Here is a 27153-nt window from a genome sequence, read left to right as displayed (position 1 = left end):
TTAACCGAGTAAATTAAAAATTTGTATTTTAATTAAAAGTTACATTGTATACACCAATTTAGTAACACTTGAAGTTATGTAAAATCAATTGAGTTAAAAATCCATGCCACCCAAATATGATATACGACTCGAAATGATTTAATAGTTTAAGAGCTTATGCACGATTTTACTATGGGTGTTAAGTGATTTATGCATGGGATTTACATACCGTTTTGTCGTAAAGTAGTTGGATTTTACAGTTTAATTCCACTGTAGACCCGATACGAGCGGTGACGTTGATAGGTCCTGGACCATCCTCAAACAACGGTGACCATTTCGATCCAGCTTCGTGTTGATGATGATTTTCATCGATAAAATTTACGTCTATCGTAGTTTCTGTTGTCGTAATGTTTTCTGCAATTATTCGTGAAAGAAAAATGTTAATTTTTTAGTTTAAAACTATTAACGTGAATACACATACATACAGAATACAACACTAGACTTCTAAAATCATTAATTTTAGCTATTTTATTACAACCATAATGTTATAACTTTTAATATTATGATCTAGGTCAGGATATTCGTTAGTAAAAGCGAATCATATCAGTAAACATTTATTATAACGCATTCACCACGATGAAGTACGTAATAATATTATAACACACCGTATATTATACATGTTATATTTATATTACATTTATAAGTGTCTACTGTGGTTTTGCTCTCCGTTCGCATGGGTGAATGTTGAGTGTTTATGCACGCGTTTCTACAACGGTGCACAGTGATAAACAAAATTCTGAACAATAAAAATGAAAAAAAAAATCCCTAGCTCATAGTAGCATAACAAAAACTAAAAATTAATCGACATATAGCGGGTAAGCATAGACACAAAAAGGGACAGTGTCTAAGATAAACAATTTATAGTCTAACTTCCCTCCCACCTCAAATACACCAAACCACAAGGTGGCTCTATGTATTAGGTACCTACTCTATGTCATAAATTCTGTCAATCATTGTAATATTATAATGATTTATAAAGTATTTTTTTTTTTATTTGTTATGAAATGCATTACAATATTAAATTATTTTAACTAGATAATTTAAGGATATTAAGACATTTGAAATTTTCAGGAACACAACAGGTTTGTAGTAGGTATTATCTATAGTTTTATTTAATTACATTTTTATTTTTTTGAATGTATAGGTGTATAAATATTTTGTAAGAGATGATTATTGTAGTAGTAATAAAGTCATTTTGGCATTTGTTGCAACCGTCTCTACTATAACACGTTCGTGAATTCAACAACGAAGCAACGTCTTTAAAACCTCTACTATTCCTGTTATTTTAAATTATGGAATGGATATTATTATATTTTAGTTTTGGCGTATGTTATTTGCAGTTTCAGTTTCATGTGTGAGAGATTTTGGTTAGACGGATTTGAGTTTTGGAACCACCCGGGAATATAAATATTTACTTTTCCACTACCAGGCTAGTATTTTAGGTAAATAATCCTATACGGGGTGATCTTTTCAATGTAACATGCTCATTATTTCAAAAAATTAATATTTTTGAAAATATCTCTTTTATATAACTTTAAGTCGTTACAAATAGATTATTAACCCTTAAATACATTTGGCGTGTATGGATTTTTTGTTCTAATTATTATTTAGAATACAGATTTTTCTTTATAATATGCTATAAACTAAAATTATGAGAATTTTTACTGACCAAAATAAATAAGTAAAGAATCTTACTGACAGTTTTCTTGATTGGAACTAAAAATATTTGAGATAAATAAACAATACTCAATTATATTACATAAATAAAAATAACGACATATTATGACGTTTTATTTTTATGTCTATTGTTCAATGAAAAAAAAAATCAGTTCTTTTTACCTCAATATGTATCAAAATATTATATGAAATAGTATTACGGACGAATCGTAGAAATTAGTTATAACACTATATACATTCAGTGATTTACACAAATATAAAATGTATAGCCACCACTGTCATGATGTACATTGTACCTAGTATGCAATAATTTTCATTTAGAGTGATTATCAATATTGATTTAGTTAGTTACGTATATTTGGCTTAACAATGGAATTGCAGTTTTAAACAAATATTATGCAGATCTATACGCACAAGCTGTTCACTGGGTAGTTATTCTCTTTAAATAATTATAAGATCGATATGAATCAATAATAAGATACATATCCACGATGATGGAATGTATAATTACAAGTCAACTATTCGATCAAAATTGTGTAAATAATGCAATATAATATTCATGGAAAGTATAAATATTTTAGTATACTTAGAACTTTTTACGGGGGGTGGGGGAGGGGTACGTGGTGATTTTGGTACGAATAGGTAACATGAGTTAAACATTATACGGGCACGCTCAAAAACACAAGGGAAGTCAGTTTGCTGTATTATTGGTAGGTATCAAGTCCACATCGTCATTGAGTAGTTCACTGTAATGGATGTGTTAAATTTAAATTTAACGATAAATTTTCACATTTGAAAAATGATTCCCGAATGGAGACGGTTTCTGCTTGGGCTATATTATTACAAAGTATATTATATTATTAAATATTTATATTGTTGATACTTGACATATTTATTATATATTGTTACTATAAAATATATGTGTTACAGTAAATTTATCATATTTTTATCACCATTGTAATATTATATATTAATTATAATATCATACTATATAATTATTATTGTTATTAACTTTTAAATCACTACAGCTGCTAATTTTTGATTTACAAATAAAAATACATTATTATAATATACAACTAGTTATTCGTAGAAAGTTCCCATTTCTCTATTCTTCTTCTCCCATAATTATTTTCAGAAATTATTAATTGAGTCCCATATAATACCAACTAGATTGATTTGCTTCCAAGACCACCTTTTAAGTTAAGGACCAAAACTTTTTTTTTACCATAAAAAGTATCCATAAGCAAAAAAAAAATACATACGTCTCTCTTTCTCTCTCTCACACACTCACACCGATAAATTTATCGTTTTCTTCAGAATGACAACACCAATAACGTCGGTAAGAAAATAAAATTTAAAATTAAACAATATTATCATAATAATATTATATTATACTTGGTACCATAACGATATTTACATGACATTTATTGATCGTTGAATATATGAATGGCAGGTAGGTTTCGAATAAAATTCGATTGTGCAGGTACGCGTCGTGGCTTTAGAATCGAATCGACGAAAAACTAAATACATTCGCTGCTAGTAAATTATTTTCAGCTGTCAAGTGCACAATTTATAAAAATGTACAATTTTTATATTCCGACCTTCGTGTACCAACTTACAATGTTTCCCAAACGGTGTCATTGATTTATTATATATTTTACTAATTTTTGTCTCGACGACCAAAATCTTATGGAAATGTGTAGAGGGCAATTTGACATATAATTTTATCAGATGTAGTCAAATGACAATAAGATGTATTTTTTGTGGTCGCATAATTCTTAGTGATGGTTTTTATAATCTGAGCACAGCACATTATAGACATTACTATGGATTGGTTAAAGTCAAGGACGATTAAATAGTGTAAATTTCGTATCGGCTTTCAATTTATGAGTATATAATATAATACTTTTCTAATCAAAAATATATTTTAATTATTGTCATATTATAATGTTCACTTTTAATGATTCGTGCTCGGTCGAGTGATATAATTCTTTTAAATATGTGGTCAGTTAAAACAATTTTGATTCTCTGTACAGTTTTAATAACACTAGTCAGCGTACTGGTGACTGCGTTCGGAAAATATATTGTTATGTGTATTCCATGCTATTTTGTCTGTGGATGTCCACCCAATCATAATAAATTATTTGACAGATAAAAAAGAGGTTTAAAACCGAACAATTTGTTGCTTGAATTATACTATAGCTAGTAATTACATTAAAAATCGTACGCGGGAGACGTTCTCTCACCGATATTTCCCGGCGAAACGGTCGATGCTAGTGAATAAACTAAATTACAAGATAAAGTTTAGTTTTCACACACAAACACACGCATCTATCATTAACGCCAAGATAATACGATCCTTTGTACTAGTTTGGTCGGATATTGAATTAAAACCGTTCTCATTCAACGACGACGGTAATGAAAGTGGCGACGAGCTTCACAGCTTAATATATATATATTAATATATTATACTAACCAAAGCTCAGTGTCTCTTTAACTACCGATATTGTAAATTAGTTATCCGTGAGAAAGAAAAAAAAATGATTGATTTTCCATTACAAGGACATGGATAGATTATAGACGAATATTAGCTTACACGTTCCTGACGATCATTCGACTATAAGCTATCACATTGGCCAAATAAAATCCGCAACCACGCGATTAAAATCTAACTGTCAACGATTACACACCAAATTACGTTTAATGTAATGATAATATAATCTCTAGTCAACAAGACTAAGCAAATTATTATCGAACATTTAAGATTACGAATATGATATCTTGTAAATTTAAATTTTTTTTTATCATGTATATATGAAAAAAAATCAAATGTTTAAGAAACTTATAACATAATCATTTCATACTTCGATGCATTGAGAATGACAATAAAAAGACCATTGTGGCCATCATTCACGTAGCGTCTGCTGTACACTGAATCACTTATTTCAACTATACTAAATTGCATTATATTCCTGCAGTGGTTAATTTTTGTTCTATATCGAATCCTTTACTCTGCTATAGTTAGAAGAAAACATCGATTTTAAACAAAACAAAACAAAATCAAATTATTTTTATATTTTTATTAAATTATTATTATTATTATTATTATTATTATGTATTGACCATTTCGCGAGTTATAATAATTTAGGTTCTAAAAAAAAAAAATAAATACCATTTTCTATTGTTCAACTGCAATTACTACTCGTCTTGAACTCAAGTCCTTTTCAAGAGGATTTTGTTATAAATGTATAACATACGTTCAAAAACTTCAAAAATATCTACGTCTTTACTTTTGACTTTCTGACAACTTAATCTCGAAAAAAACAGTTTTTAATAAAAATATTTTTTTATCGACATTTCTAACCGACATAAAAAACCATAATTAAGACAGTACAATACGTTTTGACAAAACTCACCATTATTATAAGTATTGTTTTCTTATTTTTTCGTTACTACAAGTATTATACCATAATGTAGGCTTACAAATATAATTAATAGTGGCTGTTTTATTTAAATTATCCACAAAAAATATGATAAGTTTATTTGTGATGTACGTAAATTACATAATAGTTATTTTGCTAACTGTGAAACTCGACTTGAAATAAAAAACAACGTTTTTCGGCAAAGTTTCGCCGTGGAATTATAATACTTTATAGTATAGTAATTGCCTTAAGGCCCGTGTGCAGGAGACACCTTCATTTGCCGCCCCTACTGTTATTTCGCCACTCGGCTGTGAAAACAAGATTACACGACAAATTTCCGTTGTCTCAGATACACACACACGTGCATTTGTCATCAACACGGAGATAATAAGAGCCTTTAGTAAGTTGGCAATCGAATTAAAAACGGCCTCTGTCGTCTTCTGACAATACGAGACAGTCGGCAATGGATGCAACAACGATAGAGCAGTGTATCCCAACTTTTTTATTCTATATAATAGAGAATGTATTACTTATTACTCTCCTTAAAGTTGTAATTATTTTTACGTAATTAACCTATTGCAAGTATACTTCGTGGTGGTTCATAGACACGTTTTTTTGATCAGCTGTGAATATCATAGTCATGGATTGTATGTTATTACGCATAATAGTGTGATGTTTAATAATCAAAACAGGCAATGTTAAAATCGATTATACAAACGCATTTTATACTTAAAGGTTTTTTTCTTTTTTTGATGTTGATTGGTAATTTTTTTTTTTTTTTGATCAAGTAAAGGTATAATTAATAAAACGCCGTAAGTATTGGTTCTATAATGAGCTTTCTTTTAAATTTTTTTCTAATACATTTTTTTAAACTATATGCATAATTAAAATATTTTTAAGTAAAAAATATAAACATACCTAGTCTAACTTCTATCTAACAAAGTCTCACGGGCAACAAAAAAATAATTTAAATATAAAGAAAATTGTTAAACAAAATATTAAAATTACATATTTTAGATTCTGAACGAAGTGATGAATGTATTGATTTTACAATGATGCGTGTGTGTTTTTTTTTTTAATTATAACGTAAATATATAGGTACGTATAGATGAAAGAACTGTAAAATTTGAAATAGTATCTATATGATGACGACTTGGAGCTTCAGCCCCAAAGCCTCTACCGGTCCTTCCCATCATACTCGCCCGTGAGTAGACGTATAATATGCAACTATAACGACAATAATATTATTAATAATATTATACGTGGTGTACATCCTGTTGATATCGGTAAATTATATCAATATTATAATATCATCGTTGTAGCAAGGACATTTCTATGTACTCAAAATGTACACGATACATATTGCTCACATACTATATAGGAGTTGTGAGAAGTATACGACTTTTGTAGTTTCGCACACAATTGTCAGAAGAAATGATTACGTGTTGTGGGAACGTGGTACGGCGAATATCAAATATGCGCTGGCCTGTGATCTATCCGTATAAGACATTTAAACAAGCTCCAATAATAATATAATATTATATTGTGCAAAAACGTGTAAAATAAAAATAGAACTTTTTTCATCGGGATAATATTATTCCATTTGGACGTAGCAAAAAAAGCATTCTGTTGCATACAAATTTTAGCCCCACGGTGATGACGGGAACACTGAATTATAATTATTTTAGTGCATATACTCGAATGTTACCAGCGTTTATAGAATAAAAGATACCGTAGATTATCTATAAAACTTTAGTTTGTTCTTTACTTCAAACCGGATACCTACACAGTCTATGCCTTAAACCAATGGTTCTCAACCGCCAGTCCGCGGACCGGAATCGGTCCGCGAAAAAACAGTACCGGTCCGTATAATATAATTATATTATATTTTCAGTACAGTAGTTAAACGAACCAAAACCTTAAGTGGTCCGTAGTCCTACTTAAATGTAGATTTTAGATTCTAGGTGGTTCGCGAAACCAAAAAGATTAAGAACCACTGCCTTGTACATCATTCTAAACTACCTAATAATACTTTTTGCTTATTATTTTTAGATTTGTGTTTCTATTGACTATACTACTATAGATAATAACGGCAAGCAAATTTAACGAATTCCATACATAATATAGTCAACGATAAACAGACTATGTCGGCATCAAGCTCTGCGGTAAAAGTTTCAGAACTTTGTGATTTTTTGGGCTCGCTGACAAAACGTTTGTATTCTTCTGCTCCCGATATTATGATGACAACAACATCTAACGACAATACAATCGCGGACCGGGAGAAAATATAGATCCAGATGCCATCTGTGTTAACTGATGATTAGATTTTTGGAGAAAACAACCCTTTTTAGCCGGTCGGCCGTGGCGTTCGATGCCCAACTTGTCAAATTATTACGTCGCGATGAAATTAAACGATGTGCCAAGAATAGAGTGCATCGCCACTCCGACGCAAGTTCCGTACGACTTGTCGGGGATAATGCCCGCTAAACGTCGGTCATTATGGAAACGGACGAAGAGATTCGTCCGTCGAATGTTTTGTTGTGGTTTGTAATATGATCAGATTCTGTTTTTTAGAGATAATATTATACTATTATAGTAGTTTACAATTTCCGTGACTGCTTTCGAAATATATTTAATTAATAATATAAGTAAGTACCTGATTTTTTCTTTTTCTCTAAATTTAGTTTAATTTGTGCAGTTGCAACGACGAGTGCTTATACTTGGACAGATACCGAAAATCGTATTTGTTTGCATAAAATATTTTTCATGTTTTTGTTATGTTATTTAATAAATTGGTTTTTGGTTATGATATATTATATTTATTAATGAACGGCAACACGTAATAATCGTACAATTAATCCGTGTGCGGCTTGTGAAAATTGTGACTTTATTGTATATAGATACTTCCGTTTTACGAATTAATTGTGTCAATATAAAGGTTAGGGAGAAATTAATTTTGCTATAATATACAGAACAGAATAATGAGGACGTAGTATGACCATGACGTATGTTTGGCCACAGCAACTGATTAGTACTATTGTTATGCAGTCAGTCGTTGCTATAGTTCTCAAATGGCCACTGACTTATACTTAGAATAGCCCGTAAAATGATGTGCGGCATAAAACTGGACTAACCAGGTATCCAGTTGTACAGGTTGGGACCTTAAATTCGGATTCAATAAAGTATCTTTGGAGCTCTAAAGTATTTTAAAGAGAGCGCTTAAAAAATGATTTTTATACGACGTGAAGGACGAGAAAGTATTTTAAACATATTATACGACATAGGGCGTATTCGCAATAAGACACGTCATCATGTTCTATTGATTTAGGTCCAGAAATAATTGCATACACTTTTAATTCATTCAAGTAGGTATAATTTATTTTGTCTAGTAAATTATATAAAATAAAAAAATAATAAAACGTAAAATTATACAAATTATAATTATCTCATAAAGATTGCTTACATATTATTGTTATATTTTAATAGTATTACTTACGATCGTATAAACGAAAACGACGATGACGTTTTTTTATTATATACATTTCTCTTCAATTGTATACTCTATACCTTTTAATCGGGTTAATATTAACGTATATATAGTGTTTACGAACCAAATAGCGAATATATATTTTATATTATATTATGACCATATAACTATAAAAATATTAAATTATTTTCCGTATGCTGTGTACGTGTACGTTAATGCGTAATAATTTAATGATATTGTATTACATTTTGAGCAACATCGATCAAAGACAGCAAAAATAATTTTTTACAGGTAATACCTGCGTATATAAAAATGTTAATATTTACCCAAATTAACATAGGTATATAAGTACCAGCTTTTTATTTATCCGTTTTCGTTTTTATTTTAAGCTATAATACAATAAGTAATATTATAAAATAATTATATAATATATTATAATTGATTAAATATGATCATAATTGTATTATAACTTCATTAATTACTCAATGCATATTACAATAGTGAACCAGAAAATCGTCATTTTAACCTAGTCAAACACCACTGTCTTACAATATATTTCGTGTTTTTATTATTGTTATTTTTTTTTTTCTATATTAACATAATATACAATTTTATATTTAACCGTAAAAATTAGTGTTTGCAGTCTAGGCGAATACTAACGCTTATTCTTAAGCAAATCTCTAATATGCATGTGTGTTACAATATTATACTTACATAGTTATTGATTATTAAATAAAAATACATTAAATACATTTAATTTCCATGTATTACAGTCCTTTTCTGGAACATTAGCACTCTTGCCACAAATAACTTTAAACGTCATGTTATGTCTTAATTTCAATTTATATAAATACCTACACAAAAATATACAAAATCAAGTTTCTGAGCAAAATAAACTGCTATTTTTTTTATAAACGTATCTGATATTGACAGATTATTATTTTGTATACAAGTTATCCATTTTAAGAACAGCACTTTGTCAACTTTTTCATAAATACACACTTTTATTCGTTTTCTTTCGAATATTTACTTCAATGTGTTTTCACGATTTTTCAATATGGCTGAAGGAAATTATTCAAAAATATCTTTTTTTTTAACACCTTTATTGATTAAATTTAAAATTTAAAATGTATCGACAATTGATAAACATTTACTTACGTTTTGATAATTTTGTACATATAGAAAAAAAGACAAAAACAATTGAGAGTACAAGTATGTTTACTTCAATATTGAAACTACAGCACATAGCACTGCAGTAAAAAAATAACCAGCTTGCCTACCAATATCTTATTTTAATCGGTTAAAATAAAATTAAAATTATTTTAGAACTATATTTTATATTTATTTTGTTAGCGACAACACATACAAAAACAGTTTTGCTATCAAATAGTTTATTAGTTATAGAAATAATAAATTCGTCATACAAGAGATAAATTTATGCAGATTAACAATGAAATTCATGGTTCTCAAAAATAATACGTTAAACAGAAAATGTCGTTAATGGAAGTTTTACTGTACATCGTCAAGTCTAGTAAGAATAAATCATGATCAACCAGAGTGTTATTGGTTTATGTTTATAATATAATACTACATGTCCTCATGATAGCATATGATGAGAAATTATCTTTTTAATCACTGATTTTTGTATTACATTTTATTTAAGATTTTATCTTCATATTCTGTACACTTTTATAATTCTTTTTGGCTTCAAGAAAATTATTAAACTATCATAATATCTGAAAATGTTGTCAATAATACATTAGTATATACATTTTAAATCGAAATAATTGACCTTAATTTATATTCAAAAACAAGTACTCAACTTTGGTTGCTATTTGGAAAATTATTATGGTAACTAACTTTTGAAAAGTCTCCAAATGAGTCCATTAAAGATTCTCATGAACGCAACTTTTATCAAGATTTATGTTAAATATCTCAACGATTTATTATTTCTCATAAATTTCCAATGATATATACTTTGATTGTATTCGATAGTGTTACAGTTCTTGTTGCAAAAATAATACTATCAACGATTTATTTTTAATTTATAATATTTTGAAATATTATAAAAATGTATTAAAGATTAGCCAACAAGTAAATTTATCTCATTATAGAAGTTTTAAAAAAAATTAACGTTAAAACGCATACTTAATGTACTGGACCAAAACTATCTGTATTATATATTTTTATCACGCCGTTTATATCAAATATGATTATACATTAATATGTTAAATCATGAACTTAAGTTTATTTATCACAATAAATTACGAGACAGATATTTTAAAAAAATATTGAGGAAAAATAAATTTTGTTTATGCTATTTTAATTTTATTATAGATACGATTATAAAAAATACAATAATCCATACGATTAAATATTATATTGTTGATTTAAAACATATAATTATAATACTGAGATTTCAAAATGATAGATTTACCTATCATAAAGATTGATGAAATTAGAATATTCAAATATTTGTTCATTCAGTAGATACTTTGCCATAAATTATCTAATATTTTAGTTGTAATTCGTAAGACGCGTTCATATACGAAAATAGTATAATATAATAAATCATCCAAATAATCAAAAAATGGTTTAGCAATTGTATGTTAACGTTAGTATTATAATACGTATTCATTCAAATAGATAATTAAAAACAGAATAATACCATAGTATATGGCACAACATATCACGTGAAACATACACACTCCACTTATAAACGTATCGGATGATAGTTTAACCGAATATCACTAATATGGGCGTATATTGTGGCGTATGAAGCAAAACCGACGACGACAAACACCACTAAAGTTTGCACACCAGCTAATTTATAATTTGTGTTGATTGTTCCGAACTTGTTGAGCACACAACAGCTAAACCTTGGCCATTTACGATAAAGTCTATGCCAGTTATTTCCACATGCAATGAGAGTCACGGGCTTCGTCTGACCTTTTTATATGTATTACACCTATTATAACTACAACTATACCTGTGTCACTGCATAATACTAATCGGAAATTTATGATATAAATATAGTAACTCACCCGTCGACAAATTTAAACACCTGATATAAAGCTCAGTTTGAGCAGGGTCTCCATATTTTTTTATTATTTATAAAATATAAAAAATGGATTAACCCTGAAAAAAACTCTGAAAGTTATTTAATAATTTTTATACTTAAATAACATTTTTGAAATGTCCTGTAATCTAGACAAAGTATATTTTTGGAATAGATAATAGCTGATACGGGCTCATAATTAAATTATGCGTCTTTTGCTTATTACTGACAAATTATTGTTCGTAGCATTTAATAACGAAAACTGTTGTTTTTATAAATATGATTTTAGTATAAAACTGTAAAAATGTATTGTTTAGTTAGTTTCGTGTATTGTTTTTTTTTACTTTTGCGCACACATAATAATAGTAATAGCAATAATACAAGATCGATTTATAAAAATCATATAAATAGCATCCAATTAGAAGCATGCCGAGGAAGTGGGACAAGAGACAATTTCGTTTTAAACAAGACGTATGGTCACCCTAAGTTAAAGGGTATTGGAAGGAGTTCTTACTTTTCTTCCTTAGTTTTGACATGTAAGTATAGATGTATTCCCTAGAGTCACCAAATCGTTTTTCATAAAAATGTATATACAAGACACGGATACATATCGATGTTGATTTTATAAAATATGAGACAATTACTTTTGCTTTGTTGAAAAGTTTTAACATTTAGTATAATCATCATTTTTAATGTTTTTACTGTTGAGAACAACAGGATACATTTTTAATTTCTTATTTTGAAGTAAAACATTTATCTATTTACAAATTTCAATTTATAAATTTAAAAAATAGATTTTCAAATTAGTGGTTAATTAAATAATATAGTAGAATATTTAAATTTTTTGAATTTTAGTTTCAACGAATAGAATAACATTTTCTTGGCTACTTTTTATGTCATTTCACTCATTTAAATTTTAATAACTTGTATCAAATTAACTATTAGATAGAAATAAGATTTTTATCTATTAGGTATAATTGTTTGATATATAATCTATTTAGAAATATTTTATTATAAATTTACAATAATTACAATAATTACTATAAGGAAACATTATTTTTTCAAAAATTGTATTTTTTAGTAATTTCAAACTATCAAATAAAAAAATATTTCCATAACCGTTAAGCCTCTCCTTAGAGTAAATATATATAAGTGGTTGCTTCTACAAGAATAATCTTTTATAACAATGTTTAACGATTAACAATATTATATAAGTAATATGAGATTTTAGTTTATATCATCGGTTCAACAATATCCAATAATGATAACGTAAATAAAAGTTACATAGAGGTTAAAAATATTAATAAATTAAAATTTATTTAATAGTGTAATAATCAGTACACTCAATATAAAGTTTGTCATGGTGATTTGAGGTTGTTAATAATGTTTAAAAAAATAAAAAATATTGTTGTTTGCTTCATTTAATGTAGAACAATTTTCATTTAAGATAACACTTATGTTTTGGAAAATATTTCTGTTTCATAATTTTCAAAAAAACAAAATTTTTTTTGAAAAAAAATATATTTCTCCTATTTAAAAAAAAATATTTTACTCATTTTTTACACAACGAACATTTTTAATTATATATTCTAATGCAATATATTATTTGGAGGACTTTGATTTATACAAATCAAATTTCATAAGAGTAGTTTATTTAACAATTATAAGTACCTATTTAAAGTTTAGATGAGCAGAATAATCGTTCGACATTTTGAGTGGTACGTCTGTCCCATCTACTTCTCTCATCTTATACTTATAACTCGGGAACTACTTGTCCAACATTAAATTTTTATATAACGAAGTGCTCCATAAAATATTCTACTTGGGAACAAGGATTTAAATGTTGTCATTAAAAAAAATATATAACAATACAAATAGTTAAATACATATTATATATATATATATATATATATCTTGTTACAACTTCAAACTATGTAAAAAAAATATTTTTAAAAATGATAATAGTTTTGAAATAATAAGCACCTTATGTCAAATGGATCATTTAGTATATAGTATCATTTATTATACACAATGAATATATAATTTTTTATTAGTAGTTATGTATACCAGTGTTGGTTAAAAATATTTTATGAATATCCAATGATTATATTTTATAAATATAATGTCTATAACTTATAATTTTTATGTAAGTATTCATAAATTATATATATGATATATGTTATATATTTATTATTTATATTCACTAAAAGATTAAAACTTATATAAAACTAGCGTATTATTAATGTTAAAAAAAATAATAACATTTTATCATAAATACAATTGTAATTTAAATTTACGAATTTAAAATCATAATACTATATTCATTGTCTATCGATTATTCGAAGTTAATTTTTCCCGGTAAACTTCAAGATGGTATACAAACATAATATATTATCTCACAGTCTCGCAGAAATTCAACGTTATCGATTTGTGTTTTAAAATAAACTTTTCGGAATAAATAATATATTAATATAATAATTATATTAAAATGTCGATATGGTTTTAAATCTTTGTCTGTTGAATGTAATATATTTTTATTCGACAAAACACATTGCGGTAAATTATTATTTCTAATTGACGTGTACTTGTTATATTGTCAAAGTCTCGTTTTAAAAATATACCAGATTACGGTCTGTCCATTTCGATGACTGTGCTTCTAACTATCAACTTTATTACCGTGTTTATTTAAAACAAAGTGATAAATTTGACTTGTCGCAGTGTTATCTGTCGGTGGATGAAAGGTTTAGATGGGAGAAGGTCGAAAAGACAAGTGTCTCATCCCTCTCAAGATCTCATAAATCTAAAGAGTGTCTTGAGATTTTAGTGGCTTACTATAAAAATGATATACTGCAGTCATTATTATTATTATATACGTGGGCGATTTTTGTGAGTCCGTTATGACGTCATTTCGGGAAAACGGACCGAAATCTCGATTTTGCATTCATGCGTGTTAGTGATTTTTTTTTTGTTTTCTTGGCGATTCAAAACGTATTTTTTCTCTGTTAACTGACAAAAATAAAGTGATGTGTTAATAAAAACATGTTAATAAAAGCAATGCGAACTACTTCATTATCATAATTTATATTAACAAAGTAAACGTCTAGTATTCATTTTTCTTTTTAAAGTGTTATGTTTATAAAGTATACATTACCTATATAGATTTAGTGGAATGTTCATTAGATATTCTGTGATTTTTGATTTTGAATGTGTCACGAATCACCGAAATATATCAAACTTTAAACTGCATTGCGTTCTTACGCATTATTATTGCCCCCAAGAGTTCTATTTGTACAAACCGTGTTAAATATTCCCCGCGAGATCTGAGAAGAAATTTCTGAATATTTTTCATTTTTTTTCCATCTCAAGATATTTTAATTCTCACGTATACTCCAAATAATAAAAATATATGTCAAAGTACTCGTATCGTGTTCGTAAACCGTTTTTGAATCACGTCCGAGTCGTTTGTACACGCACTGTGTACGCACTTTGGTCGCAGTCATCCGGGAAAGTTTTCACTCGACGACGTCGGATTATTCGCGCAATGGTGAATATATTTCAATACGTCGAAGATGTAATTCTTTTAAAAAGCACAGACTCACATTTTCTAAATTTCAGAGACGATAAAAATGGAATTTTTTTTGATTTCACGTGGTTTCTCATATAATATTATACAGTTGCGTACATTACCATTTGGTGTATTTCTGGCGAATACTGAGTTTTATTTTTATCGATGACATGAAATCATAGAAATCGTTATATAAAGATAATGACACTCAATAGGAAAAAAAGCATTCGATATGGAAGAAAAATTAACTCTCCCTATTGATGCGTTACAGTTGATATTGGTTTTTAGTTGTACTATGCATATAAGACGATGCATTTGTTTGATGGAATGTATTAGATAACAAAGTAATTTAGTGTAATTTGCAAATTTGTGCCATGTAAAGTTAAGAGTTAAACTTAAGAGTTCTTTTTACATTATGACGATCAAAAAGTAAAATAAAATGTAAGCTAAATTTGCTTTTTGTTCTTTAATATTTAGATATCAAACAACAGTAATGTTGTGGTAGTAGGTAATCGTTTTACGACTCGGAATATATTCAATAAAGATAAAACAAACTCTCCATATGAAAAACTATTTAAAGTATTCATCAAGCACTTAAATATAAGTAATGAAGTTCTCTTGTCAATATAAACATTATTAAACTGTTCAATATCAATTAACTTTCCTATGTGATAAACAAAAACGAATACATAACTAGTAAAACGAAAATTAGTTCCAACCAAAAAGATAAAACGTTCAATCTGCGCCTTCGTTGTCTTCATAAAAAGGTCATTTTGTGCTTGAAATATAAGTAAAAAATAAAACAAGCTAACAAATAAACAAATAAAACACAGCACGAACGTGGTAGTTTTAACTCGTTCTTTTCTTCGAACACCGTCTGTTATGATTAGAATATTAAATCGTAGACAACCGTCTTTTTACCGTTTAATTAACATAACACGTTGTTCCACACATCACGTATAAAATGGTTTTCTACCCGAAACGATGACGATAAAGATTATTATTATCGTCGTCAGCATAATTATTATCGTTATTATTGTATCTGTTGTGCAACGACGCGTGCGGTCATCAAACGAACGGAATATCAACCCTAAAGGAGAGTTACCAGAAAGCTATCGCGTATGTAGTAATAATACATTCTACAGATCCTTTGACTTTTTCAAACGTTTGAGTCGTAGGCACTTGACTATTCAAACAAGTCTTTCACCGCCCCTAAGAACATCGAACGGAATGCGTTCGTAGACTACCTACGAAAACGTTAAACCGAATTGCGCATACATTGTTATCTTTATGTTATACGTTTCGAATTTGATGATGTTATCAAAATTATCTGTTAGTTGATCTTACTACTGAGTAATGACGCACTTGTTTTAAGCAATTACATTACGATCAAAGCTAGAGGGTTAAAAAAAGTATATTTTTTTTATATATTCATAAGCACTTATATATATATATTTTTTTTTTTTTTGAGGGGAGAGTCTAATATTTCTGTTATTAATTACGTATTTAAATATGTGATATATTATATGTTTACAATATATGTATATATATATATACAAAACATTAGTGAAATAAGTCTGTTAAATTAAATTTTATGATAACCAAACAAAGTAAATGTATTTTAAAAATGTATTAAAACCTAGAAGAACAGTACGCTTGGTTAATGGACTTTTTTTACACTGTTTTTTTGTTGCTTATATTAACATATTATTACACTATTTTTATTACACAAATTATGTTTTTTTATCGTTTTTATGTTTATGTTAGGAATAAATATTTAGCTCTAATATATGTACAGGCAAGTCATTAAAATAATGCCAAATGATTGATTCCCCCGAAATATTTTTATTTTTGTTCTGTTTGTGCGTAAGTTAGCACAGGGAAATAATTAATATATCATACAATTAAATACAAGCTAAAGGTTAAATTAATTCAAATACTACACTCTACAATATTCTAGGTACTCACGATGTGAATAGACATAAAAATTTAACCGTATACCGACAACAAAAACAACAAAGGAAAATCGTGAATAGTTAATATGTTAAGAGAGAAAGGGAGAGGAGCGTGCTTTGAAAATGAAATTTCGAGTACCTATCTATGTATATTATTATAACAAATAATTTATTTATTTTATAAAATTATAATCAAATAATTTATTGGTTTTTAAAAATATTAATTTATGCGACATTTAATTGATAAATCACCATTATTTATGAATATAAAAACGATTTTAGTGTTTTACTCGTACAATAATAATATAGTATTTACGAGCTTCAGTTATTTGTACCTGAATCAGGTTAATATAGATTAATATTCATACGTATCTCGTACTTAATATAATATATGGAAAAAGTATGAGGGATCAAAAGTAAAAAGTTTATGATTTGTTCAAGTTATAAATCATCAGCAGATAAAGTATAAAATTAATTCAATCATTGTAATTAAAAATGTTAACATTATATTTTGTAAAATTATTCTTAAACTATAGTTAGGATTGTAGTTATATTTCATTTTATAAGCATTAACTGTTTATAATACCTTAAGTCTTATTGAATTTGATTATGAACAAACGTGTTTTATAATAAAACCATAGTGTTGTACCTTGTTATTTCAAATTCCAATATAAAAATAAAATTTAGACGTTCCATTAAGTTGTTTTTTGAGTGAGTTTTATATTTATTCTCCAAACTTTCTTGGATATGAATACCTTTACTGTTTCCAACCAAATCGAGTATAGTATGAACATTGAACATTAGTCAAGTTTAATCACCAAAAGGCATAATACCTACTCTACAATATCCACTAAATAATTTCGATAGTAATTATACACATTTAACGACATTAATTATATAAATTTACGCATAACATACGTAACATGTTTACATTATAGATGTTTCCGAGGGTTATTGAATTGTGTGTAATATATCAAATTCATTGTCATTGTCCATTGTATCCTTTCACGGTTATTGGCCGATAACTGTGCCAACAGAGGATCCTCCGTCCGTTTAAAAGGATTAGGAATACAGGATACATGAACCGATATTAAATTTCGATGTATTATTCGTGGAATCTACAGTATAAACATATCGATACATCATATACATTTAAATTTACTGTTTTAAATTCCGTACAGTCAATGTGTTTTTTTTTTCAGTTTTAGTGTAGGTATAGTAAACGGTAATGCATTGAAAACCTCTAAATGCATTTTATTTTATTATTATTATTATTATTATTTTTTTTTTTTTTGATACCAAATATTTCAATGGAAAATTATCAGTTAACAAAAACAATAAAACAATTAAGAACTAAGTTGTCTTGACAATACTATGCGATCCCTCACTTTTAACAAACTTATAAGTGTTACGGAATAATATGTGTACCTACATATAAATTTATAATGTGCGAGTATATTATTTGTAAATACTTAAATTCAAAACTGTTATTGTTGTGTGATTCTACTGGGTCGAGTCCAAATATCTAAAACTTTTTGATTGTGATCGGTGTATCGAGTACTTGAATTTGGATTGGTTTTTGGTTTTATTAGAAACGTAAAGATGTGGTACGTGAAAACTTCTTTGGTGGTGGGCCAAATTGAACATTTTTAACTTTGTTGTACACCGGGAATCGGTTGAAAGGAAGACAATTAAAACGATTACGGCTCTAAGTATATTATATTACTTTGCCTTAAACATTTGATCTTTGAATAAGAACAAAAAGCCCGCCAGCGTTCTACTTACGGATACATATTAGATTAATATAATATTTATGTATTCATATACTGATAAATATAATAAATAAGTCATATATTATTATTTAATTAATTTTTAATTTTTTTTTAATACTATTATCAAAATTATAGGTTTAATGATATAACGTTATATGGTTTGTTAATATTATGAATAAAAATATAATGAAGTTATCCTGAATATTATTTTATTTATCTTATTTGAATTACAATTAAATAATAAAATATGCGTATTGTATCGTTTAACTGTTCGTTGATATATTTTTGGTACTTTTAATAACTAAAACCATAAATTACTCATTTAGACGTGTAAATTATTTAGTTAATACTATGGTAATGTACTTTTTAAACTTTATTTTCTAGACATTGTTTGAGATAAATCTTCGCCGTGATCGTATACCTCCTTATAAAAGCTATCCATAAATTATTATCATTCATTATATTAGCTAAGTTTCTATAGTTTATATCGATATTTTACATCCGATTATTTGTATGTATAGCACAATAAAATACAAAAAATACAATAAAATAGTGGTTTTTCGTGTATGATGAGAATATCGATTAAATTTAGGATCGACAAAACAGTGTATTATATGATATTATAACAATTTAATTCATATATTATATTCAAAGTTAATAATTATTGTCCTATCAAAAAGATTTGAAAAGTCAAGTAAAAACTTGAAGATACAGAAATAAAAATTATTGATAATTAATTATTAATTTTTCTAATGATGATTTTTTTTACATAATGTGTTGGTTATATTAATTGTAAAAAAGTTAAACATATAGGTAGTTACAATATATAATAGTAAATTAAGGCATTTATTTGTGTCATAAAATATCAACATTATAATATGTATATCATGTCTTTTAAATATAAATCGCGATATTTTTAACTATCATAGGTAATTTAAACGATTTCAATTATTAAAAACTTTTCATACATCATATGTATTTACATAATTATAGATTACAAAATAGGTATTTTGAAGTTATTATTATTTAATTTAATTTTCTTAGAATATTTCAACATATTTTATTATATGTACATAAAATATGTACAATGTATACATATTTATTTTATAATATATTATGAACTTAATGCATAAAATTGCATTTGAAATAATATATTTTTAAGGATCTTAATAGGAATAGAAAAGAGAAAATAATTAAAATTTCTGTTATTTAAAAATAAGAAAAATATTTAGGATGTATTTTTTCATTATTTACGTAGAACAAAGGTGTTTAAGTAAAGTGAAATTTCAATTCACTTTCAGTACCTATAGAGTTGACGCTCAGATTTTCTACGAAGAAGGATTGGATTTCCAATTTCAAAGGAAACTTTAGTTTAATTAGATTTTGTTTTCTTCGGTAGTTTACTACCTACTCATTTACCGTACTATAGAAGTGAGCAGTTTATATGTGTTATAGGTCAAATATAATATATAATTATCCAGATGGCCTCTCTCCCAAAAAAAATAATGTATTTGGTTCAAAGTGTTAATATATTAATATAAAATGTGTAACAGCATGTTTATGATGTGAGTTTTAAAATTTTTAATTGTTGATCTATTTGTGACTGAAGCAACAATGGTAAATCTATGTTGTTTGTAGATAAAATGTTTTGCATCAGGCTGAAATTCAATAATATTGATTGTTATTTAAAAACAGTATGTTTTCAGCTATTTCACCACAAATAAATGGATAAAAAGAACGATATAAATGTAAAAATTTAGGACAACACGTATATTAAATTTTCCGAATAGAAAAATTTCGAATGATGTAAACGCTAGATGTTAAAAAGATCAATCGATTTAACACAAATATATGGTGGTTTTATTGGACAAACGGGGACGTATGTACACTACTTTTAGGTGGTAATCTCTGTCGTAAATCTGTAGTGGACACCGGAAGGATGTGAAATTACTTGGTCAGTGGGGAATGCACGTCCGGACAGGAACACAATCGCGTTCTCGTGACTACGCTATTCGAACAGCCACCGCTTACACCACCTCCGGCAACGACAATATTTGAGTACACCTACTCGCAGCTCTCTCTCACTTAACATCACGAAGCCACTATAGTCTATTGAACATCCCATAAAAAGTCATAACAACAATAATAATACCTAGTGATCCTGGTTGTTAAGATATATTAAAAATTCAAATATATTTATATATAATAAATAAGACGAATACCTGGAGATAGACTTCATCACAGAGACGATTCAATCACCAGAATTCCTGGATGTTAAGGTCCATAATCTTATCTGCGTGATTCGTACAGTATAACGCTATAATACCACTGTTGATGAGTGTGTTTTATACGGTAACGTTCAACCGAAAAACAACATTTCAATTTAAAGAATATTATCTTTGTCTGTTAACCATGTTATTACATAAATAATAATATGTATTTACCTAATTATGCATACTTTTTATTTTATTTTTATCAAGACAAACGAACACTACTTGTTTATATAAATCTAGACAACGGTTTTACAATATTAACGAACGTATCGGCAGGCTACGGGAGAGCAGCGTGTTGCCAGGTGCGTGTTTCCCGTTGTATCTCTGAACATTAGAATCTAATCACTTAAATTAGAAACAACATATACTGTGCGTGGAAAACATTCAAAGCCTACAACAGTTCTAAGCCATCGAACGTTTTCTCCGGTGAGATACAGCTACTCAGTGTTTAAAGTTTATGAAGATCGTGACAATATTCTCGTGCGACCGAACGCGAACGTGTTGATGTAGTGTTTAATACAAAATAAATGTGCAGTACCCGAGAAGATACATGATATAAGACTCGGTGTCATAATAATACGCTTTTCGGTTCATCGGGCAAATAAACATTGTGCTTGATGTGTAGGTAGGTACTCATAATCGAAAATAGTTTTGCAGTTAACTCATGCGCAAAAATGCATCGTCGCGGTCGATGGATTTAAGTATAAATAAATTTCGATGCGACGTTTGAAAAATAAGTATTTTATCTGACTGTGACGATTCTGTTGAAATTTTGGTGGATAGGTGTCATTTTATTGGCTTGAGTATTTTATACACTTCTTAACCACAGAATAATAATTATAATTTGTAAATGTTCTTGAACTCGCTGAATTTCATCAACATTTTAATATAAAACACTTGAAAAAAAATCATGTGTTTAAAGTTTTTTTTTAAATAGCTATATTCTTCATCGAAAATACATATTATAAAATTTTATATGAACCCTTTTTTTTTGAGGCTAAAAATTTGAAAAAAAAAAAAAACTTGAAAAAAGTTCAAAATTTCAAATCTTTATAAGTATTTTTTATTGAGTACAAATATTTTGAAAATTTCATTGAGCATAGATAATAATGATTTAAAAAATAGTAGTATGACTCTAATTTATATGATTTATAATTTTTGAATTAATCGAGAATCTAATATTATATAAAACTAAAATATTTTACTCTTGAATATTTAATTTTGTTAAAATTTAATTTCATACGCTTATATAAAATATTTTTGAAGTAAATTACATATATGAATAATTGATTACAATAACAACTACTTAAGGGAAATTTCGTATCATATTTTCAAGCATAGTGAATATAATTATATCAACATAAAAAAAAATGTGAATGATCATAAAAAATTCAAAAAAATGTTAAGATATTTAAAAAAAATAAGCTATAATATGTTATGATGCATGATGTATATAAAATTTAAATATGCTACTATAAACACTCGATGAAAATATTTCAATAATAATAATTTTTGAATTACAGCAAAATAAGAAAATCGATATTGTTCAAAACTCGTTCAAAATGCTTGTTTTTCTCCAGTTTTTTTTCTTATTTTTAACCTTGCCAAACACCAAGTACATTAATTTTTGTCCAGAAAAGATATTTAACTTGGAAATTAAAGTCTTATTTCTTTTATAAAAAGTGTTTCTAGACACACACACACACCACCATAAAATCAATACATGCATCGTTCTGATCAAAATATTTAAATTGTGGAAAACCTCTATTATAGAAAAGGGTAAATTATGGGTCTCTACAGTACAAAACGATTAACAAATGTATAAAAAAAAAGGTAATGGCAAAATGAAGAATTTGCATTTTGACCATTATAAAATATTACCTATGTTATATAAGTGGTCGATAGGAATCGAAATATAAGAGTGTAAGTGACTATTTGATAACTAGACGTAGGAGAAAAAATGATGAAATAATTTAAAACATAAATAATGTAAACGAAATTTGATTTAATGTCAAAAAAATATTGGACATATTAATATTATTTCATTAACGATGCACTTGCAAAACTAATACCTGTGAATAGCTTTATAAAGTATGAATAGTATGATTATAAATTTATAAATAGGTAATATTATATTCAACTCTAGTTCATAGTAGGTAGGGATCATGTATAATTACGATACCGGAGAACTAAGTACATTTTATTCCAATGGTTATTAACAACGTATTAAATTATATTAATTGGTTTACAAGTATTGCTTGATGATAAAAAAAAAAAAAAATAAATAAATATATATAACAGCTGAAAATATTATATTAGACTAAAATAAACTGAATAATAGTAACTTGTTCTTTATACACAAACGAAAAAACCAGAAAAATACCGTTTAAAGTTTATCACAATTAGTTATATTTGGATAAACTCGAAATTATGCATTTTCAAATAAATTTCAAAAAAAAAAAAAAAAATTGTATGTACAGTCGAGGTATTTACCTTATTATAGCATTATGCTTGTATGGATGTAAACATAAAGCATAATATTAGAATGATATTATTTCCAATTCAATTACTGGTTGGGATTTGGATCAGCTGATCAGAGTACTAGGTATCTACGGAATTTGAATTTAACGTCAAAATCACTGATATGTTGCAACCAGGTCATTAAATAACCTCAAACAATTTATAGATATTAATACATATTATTATAAAAACTAAGCATAGCAAGAACTGTAATAATAATTTATAATTCACAGTATATTATTCCAGTATGTTTTAAATTATTCATTCCCTTATTCAACCATAGATTTTCACTATACAGGTTCAAATATTTATTGTTCTGTTGAATTTTAGAAAAGAAAAACTGTAATCTTCAATTGATTTAAAACACTAACTATAAGAGATCAAATGAGTTATCATAATAATTTAACCTAACCTGATTATAGCTACTATTAAAGTGTATGTTTTTAATGCATTTTTTTCATTAAAAATAAAAATAAAACATAAATCTAAAAGAAACATCATATGGGACGTTCTACACTTCTAATGATTGATGAGTTTTGAAACTCACACTTTAAATTTATGTTTACTGAGAAATATTTTTGGTACGTAATTTATTAAACGAGAAGTTTGGAAACCATTTTCGCTCAAGTCTAATTGATTGGTTTGATTAATCAGATAGGTATAAACACTTTGAACGATATTTAACATGATGATGCATTTCTCTCGATAATTATTTAAATATATCGTAAGGTATGATTATCAAAAAATATGGTATTTATGTACTCAATCAATCAATATAATTACGATTGCAAATGGAAAATTGAATATTTAGAGTAGGACTTACTAGTTGAATAGCATTAAAAGTAGCCACATTTACCATTAACCTCTTTTTCTCCCATCTTAACTTCGAAAATATCCCATGTATTTCTCCAAGGAAGCTAAATAAATAGTCAACGTATAAAAGAAAAAAACATGTCAATTTTTACATTTTTACTGTATTACTTTTATTTTACGAACCCTATGATATATATTATATATATATAATTATATAAATAAAATGATATAACACAAACATATCAAATGGTGTGACAACACGTTTTTATCAGATAATTAATAATACAGGCATTTTACTGGACGAACAGCGTGAACATAGTATTATTTTAATTTAACTATTAAAGTATAGTCACGTGCGTCCCTTCTTGGAAAAGTCGAAAGTCGATGTCCCACGGATAAGGATACGAGTCGACAAGCATACTAAATCCCGTCACGAGACCCTTTGTGATAGTAGAATCGCCACCACTATGACCAATACTCTTTATGATTTGATATATAAGAGAGACCGATGTTAGAGCTCGGTAGGCGGTTAGGGATATTTGAGTCATTCGGAGGTAGGTCTAACATCAGCACACCTTTCACGGTCTTGTTTATCATTATTAAAAGTCAAGTTGTAATACCGCTCATCATCTTATATCTTATATATTATTATATTTTTTTAATCTAAGTTAACGTTAAATAAAAGGTTTTTTACGCTCAATAAGTAACAGTTAGATAAACCTTTATTACTTTAAATTCATCAAAATTAACTTATATTTGAATACAAAATATACATACCTAATGTTAAAATGATGTGCGGTCAAAATATTATGTTTAGAGTTAGGTATATTTAAAACTTGAGTCATACTGTAAAAAAATAATGGAATATGGAAATAACTAATGACTGTAACGAATAATAAAAAAAGGTGAAGTTCAGAGTATATGCATAGTAGCAGTAGGTACAGTGACTCACAACAATACGAGCGTTATTTACTCACTAAAATCCACTAATATAATATCAAAAAAAAAAAAACAAACAATAATTATAAACAATTTAACTACATTTAATATACAAATTTGAATAAAATCATCTTCATATTAAGTGATTTAAATACTTTGTAAAGGTATATTCCTGACAAAAAAGATGAAAAATTATAGGTAAATATGAGAACCACTGCAGACGTTGATCTTAATATAACGACAATTATAATATTTTTACTATAAAGTACTACTTCAGGGTTGTTCTATAACGCGTTATGATAATAATATGTGTTCGGTTACTCATACACCGACCCTGCTTTAAAAAATGATCGAGGTTAGCACTACAAATTCTAAGTAATCCAAACAATGTACTAAACATGGATATAACTTAAGTCATGAAACGGCCTCATACGACTATTACAACTATGGTTTTTTTTGTGATATAAATACCATTTAGGTAAAATTTTTAAATAAAAACTCAAACTATCGAGGCGTTAATTGTACTGGGCAGCGTCCCTCCACCAAATCACGTTTATTAAACATTGAATACTAAGATTTTGTAATTATTTTAATTATTAACCACAATCGCTGTGTGTGGCTTTAGATAATTATTATTTATTAAATTATATTAAACCTAGTATCTATATCATATTATTTACTACCTTAAATAGTGATATTAACATATTAATATGTTATCATATTTTATACTATGTAATCTTAACTTATACGAACTTGTTAAGTGGGGCCCATTATCTTCTTGAAGGATAAATAAAAAAAATTAAAAACTCCTATTATTTATTGGCATCACATATTTTCAACACATATTTGTTATTCACAGATTATGCATTTTAAATTAACTTTCGAACTTAAAAAAATATATTATCAATTATACATATGATTTATTGAATTTATATATGTATATAATAAAGTAAAAATTGTTGAATAAGATAATTTATAATTTATAAAAGCCATAAGGCCCCTTTTTTTATCACAGACATTGACCCCCCCCCCCTCTCAGAATTTGTAAATCAGGCTCTGGATGCATACCACTTATGTTTTCAACCTCTTAAAAAGTTGATTTATATTCGTAACAACTGACACATAAATAATATTAATCGTGAGCATAGAGTTTCCGAAAAACAGACATTTATGTTGATTAAACCTAATAATATTTTAATTATCGGTTTGGTGTATTATAAGTTAAGTTCACACACGTCAACTACGTAAACACTTTAACATTATGAATATTTTGGACATAATAAAAATATAAGTACGACATAAATTGTACACGAGAATGACGTTAATAGTTTTAGAGGATTATAGTACCTATGTTCACTTATTTATTTTAAGACTTAATCTGGTAAATTTAAGGCACAAAAGCACCACGTGTATAAAAATTGCAATAACTTTATCGAAACACGTGAGAGCTGTCAGACGCAAAATTTTTAAACAATATATATGTGGTTTTTTTATTTTACATTTTCGAGAAACTGTCCGTGGACGTTTCCATATCGCTACACGATAGAGAAGTGTATTATACAGCCTGTATACTTTCGTGTAAACTTCTGAGAAGTCCTAAAACTTTTTTTTTATTCGCAATTGGGACACTGCT

General features: G+C 27.2%; 1 protein-coding gene across 2 annotated transcripts in view; it reads right to left on the bottom strand.

Moving 5' to 3' along the window:
- Positions 1–27153, bottom strand: part of LOC114122736 (cell adhesion molecule 3-like) — a 393513-nt gene that overhangs the window by 79060 nt on the left and 287300 nt on the right. For both annotated transcript variants that reach the window (XM_050210832.1, XM_050210833.1), the window contains one exon: positions 209–393. In XM_050210832.1, coding sequence (XP_050066789.1) covers positions 209–393 — 185 coding nt within the window. The remainder of the gene's footprint in view (positions 1–208; positions 394–27153) is intronic.

Source organism: Aphis gossypii, chromosome 1 (assembly GCF_020184175.1).
Source record: "Aphis gossypii isolate Hap1 chromosome 1, ASM2018417v2, whole genome shotgun sequence".
Taxonomy (NCBI): domain Eukaryota; kingdom Metazoa; phylum Arthropoda; class Insecta; order Hemiptera; family Aphididae; genus Aphis; species Aphis gossypii.
This window is presented reverse-complemented; position numbering and strand designations above follow the sequence as displayed.